The 3999-nt window shown below is 33.0% G+C and overlaps 1 protein-coding gene across 3 annotated transcripts in view; it reads left to right on the top strand.

Moving 5' to 3' along the window:
• The first annotated feature begins 215 nt into the window (after positions 1-215).
• LOC106465650 (rhotekin-2-like) overlaps positions 216-3999 on the top strand; it is a 159864-nt gene continuing 156080 nt past the window's right edge. For 2 of the 3 annotated variants that reach the window (XR_002612031.1, XM_022393589.1), the window contains exon 1: positions 216-412. Coding sequence is in view for 2 of the 3 variants with exons in the window: in XM_022393589.1 (XP_022249297.1) it covers positions 248-412 (165 nt within the window). In the remaining variant the exon portion in view is untranslated. Of the gene's footprint in view, positions 413-748; positions 850-3999 lie in introns of those variants that run through there. The other variant, XM_022393590.1, reaches the window with a different exon arrangement.

Raw genomic sequence — 3999 nt, forward strand, 5'->3', positions numbered from 1 at the left:
TTTCTAGCGTTATAAATTTGCAGACTTACCGTAGAATCAGTGGTAATTATTTAACATAGGATTCAAAATATTTAAAATAAAACAGTTTAAAAATTTCGTTTTTCATTTAGTTGCCAAGAAATATTACGACGTATTTTTAAGTTTATTTAAATTTTATTTCATACTGTCTTGTTACCTATAAAAAATTGGCAGTGAAAGATGTAATAGAACTGAGTGAGAGTGATTCTGTGAACTGAAGGTGATAGTTATGGCGCCTACGTTGCGTAGTACTGCTACTGTTCCCAGAAAGAGGCGGGAATTTCAATTTTCACCAACTGTTTCCAACAACTTTGATTACTTACGATTTTTGAGCAACACGAGAAAAAAAAGGTTTTGTAAAGAGCGCACCAAAAATTTGTCAAAAACGAAAAATGTAAGTTCTCTAACAGTAACATTAACAGTGGATATTAAGAATTAATGATTTCAACTTTCATTCCAAGAATCTAGCTATTAGTATTACTAGTATTAATAATAATATTAATAATAGTTCTAACTTCTAGTTCTTCTTATACTTTATAGTTGTAAGTTATGTAAATTATAAGGTATAGTGCACATATTACTCGTACTCTGTAGTATCACTATTAGTAACTTGTAGTCTTTTACTAAGTTGTAGACCTATTGATTAGATTACAATTACATGATTATTCGACTGACCCATGGAATAAAGAACTTTGGTTTCTTTGTTATATCCTGAAGATAATGAGACAACAGGTAGAGAGAGTTGACATATTTCGATGACAAAAATGCGGGATACATAACTGGTTAGGTGGCCTTGACTTTGTAGCTGTGAAAGTGGAACTATAACTTATGGTATAAGTATAACTTAAAATGCATTTTAAAAAATTAATTATACAGTTGTGTACAAAGCTTTATAGTTTTATAATATTACGAAATAAAATGTTTTATTTTATTAAAAATAACCCAGTTATTCAAAACTCTGAATAAATTGATTCATAGACATGCACAGAACACAAAGTTGACTGATTTTATACAGCTATCAGTGTATCGTGATAGGTAGATAGGTAATGTATTAACATAACATAAAATAACAAGGAACCTATTGGTCATTCTAAGCTGTCCTATCCACAAAAAATAAATAGATACTAAAAGCCAGCACTTATCATTCAAAATTTACCAATCCATCACTTAGTTAAATTTACTGCTTCCATCTATTTGAAGGCAACCAGTTTGAAAAGTCTTATAAAAATAAAACTGTCTTAGTTGAAGACTATTTATTGGTAAAGCCCAAGTTGGAAGTAGGTGGTGTTGACTAACTGCCTCTCTTTTAGTCTATCAGTTCAAATTAGGGATGGCTTGTGCAAATAGCCCTTTGTGTGATATTCAGCAATCAAAATATTACTTTCTTGTAATATAGAAATCAGATCTCATAAAAAAAATTTTAAAACTTGGCAGTAATTTTAATTCTAACTCCTTAAAAGCATGTTTTTACCACCAACTTGTCTCCCAACTGAATATACTTCCCTGTATGAACTGTATAAAGAGAATCGTACAAATTATGCATAATTTTAAAAAAATTGCAGATTTCAGGTTGTGCATCTGCTGTAATATTTGCACCATAGTTTGACTAATGTAAGTTTAAGATTAGATTGTAAATGAGCTTTTTTTTTGGATTGCAAAGTGTGTTGCAATTCCAGAAAGATTATTCCCTGCATCTGTATTGTGATCCAATCAAGTTGCACTAGTTATAATTGATGGTCTTTTGGCAAATATTTATCGAACTTGCCAGTAGATACAAGTCATTGTGTAATAATGTAAACATCCTCTGTGCAGCTACACCCTCTAAAGGATATACTGTCATAAAAAAAAAATACTAATTTTCTAATTTGATTATGTATCTCTATCAGTATCATTAATGTAAGTATGAAGAAGCAAGGGCCATAGCACTGGCCTCTAAGTTATTCCATTTGTAACAAAGGCCCTGTTTGACTGAATTTCATTAACAACCTTTTGCTTTCTCCTATCCAACTACTCTACAGCTGAATTAACTGAGCTTTCCCCAACCCTTACTGATGTGATTTCCTTAGCCAATGTATTGTGTGGCACCTTTTAAGGAGTTTTTTGACAATCTAAGTACACAAGATCACAATATTTCTTTCATCCAGGTAACAAATAACATCCTCAATGAAAGATAACAAATAAGCAGTACAAGATTTCCCTTTAGAAAATATATGTTCATTTTCATTTATGATATCCTGTTTCACTAAAAGGTTTTGTACAGCTTTTTTTATCAGACTAGAATTTGTTCTACTACATAAATGAAACTTAACTGGCCTTTCATTTTCTAGGCAACTCTTATCAGCCTATTTAAAAATAAGAGTAACATAAGAAACTATTTAATCCTCAGGCACCTGCCAACTCAAAATTGATCTACCAAAAATGAAAAGGAGAGACTTGCATATTTGATCTTTGATTTCCATTAAAGCACTGGGAAAAGTTGCTCTACCCTATATATTGTATCACTGTTAAATCTCAGTCTTTTTACTTGTCACCAAGATATTATTATTTATATGATAAAGGCCTATTACAATATTTCCCATAAAATGCTCAGGGTCAAGAATGCTACTAATATCTTCTCAAATCTTGCCATTAGCATCCTTTTAAGGCCTAATCCCATTTTTAGGGTAATTTTAACATTATCAACCTGCCATTCTTTCATTTGTAAACAAATTCTTAGCCTTCCTATAGTTCTGTAAATCTTTGAACCTATTTGTCAATTTAACCATCTTATAATTATGGTATTTATCATCGATTTTCTCCTTTGACTTGTGGAAACCAATAAAGTTAATGTTTCCTGTTAACCTGTTTCTCTTCTTGAAAATGTGCCATCTTAAATTAAAAGCAATTTGTTTTTAAAATTATCCCAAATCAATGATAAATTGTCTCTCATGGCTTCAAAATTCATTCTCTGAAAATTAGGCAATTATCACTCTTTTCTGAATGTTCCCTTACTCCTGTGACCATGCCCTCATATGTTATTAAAAATGAAACTAAAATGTCATCCCTCTCCTAGATCAACTTTCTGAACATTTTGTATAGAAAACTATCTTGAGTTACTTCAAGAAATCTTTCTTGCTATTTGACTGTATACTGTTACGTCTCTGTATGTTTGTTTGTTAATTCTTCTAATATACAAGTCCTTTCTTTATAAAACTTGTTTATTCTTCCTCAATACAACTTTGTAATGTACTTAATTTTCACAGTTACACACACTATAGTTCACAACAATTCACTCACTTTCTATCGCGCTTAGACTTAATTGTCCGTCCCCGCAAACTATAGTTCCGATCTCTGTGTCTGCTATCCTCAGTTCCCGCCGACCGTAATTGCTGTCTTTCTTTCTCTCTGCCTGCTTCGTCTCCGCTACGTCTTTGTCTCCACTACTGCTTCGACTCCGTCTGTCTCTCTCACTGTCTAGCGCACTTATATACGATAATACTGCCTGTTCTAGAAACTTCTAAGACTCGACACGTGCTACCAGCGTCAATTGACTCCCGCTGTCGCAATGCACTAGCGAATATTCTAGAATATTCGTCACGTGACCCCCACTGTCGTAACACTGCCCCTTCCTTAGTATTGTTCGTCCCGAACAATAGCGACTTACATTAAACTAATAAACAATTGACAATAACTTAATCAAATGTACAGAATTTACAAACACAAAATTAAAATTCAACAAAGTCTTTTAATTTTTCCACTGGTCTCTGTTTCGTTGGCTTCTGCTTCATGTGGGGTTCATCTGCTTCATCAGGAAATGTCCTATTATCAGTAATAGTAACTTCATCGAGGGCTTCACTGTTTCCCTTCTCAAAACCTAATAGAGTTTCTTCTTCGACAGTGGCTTTTTCAGGTGACACGTCTTCAACAGAGTCATTTGTTCCATTGTTCACTTCATCCCAACTGAAATGTCCTGGGCCGTGATAACGCCAAAGCCTGTTGGCA

The sequence above is a fragment of the Limulus polyphemus genome, unplaced genomic scaffold (assembly GCF_000517525.1).
Source record: "Limulus polyphemus unplaced genomic scaffold, Limulus_polyphemus-2.1.2 Scaffold2013, whole genome shotgun sequence".
In the NCBI taxonomy this organism is placed as follows: Eukaryota; Metazoa; Arthropoda; class Merostomata; order Xiphosura; family Limulidae; genus Limulus; species Limulus polyphemus.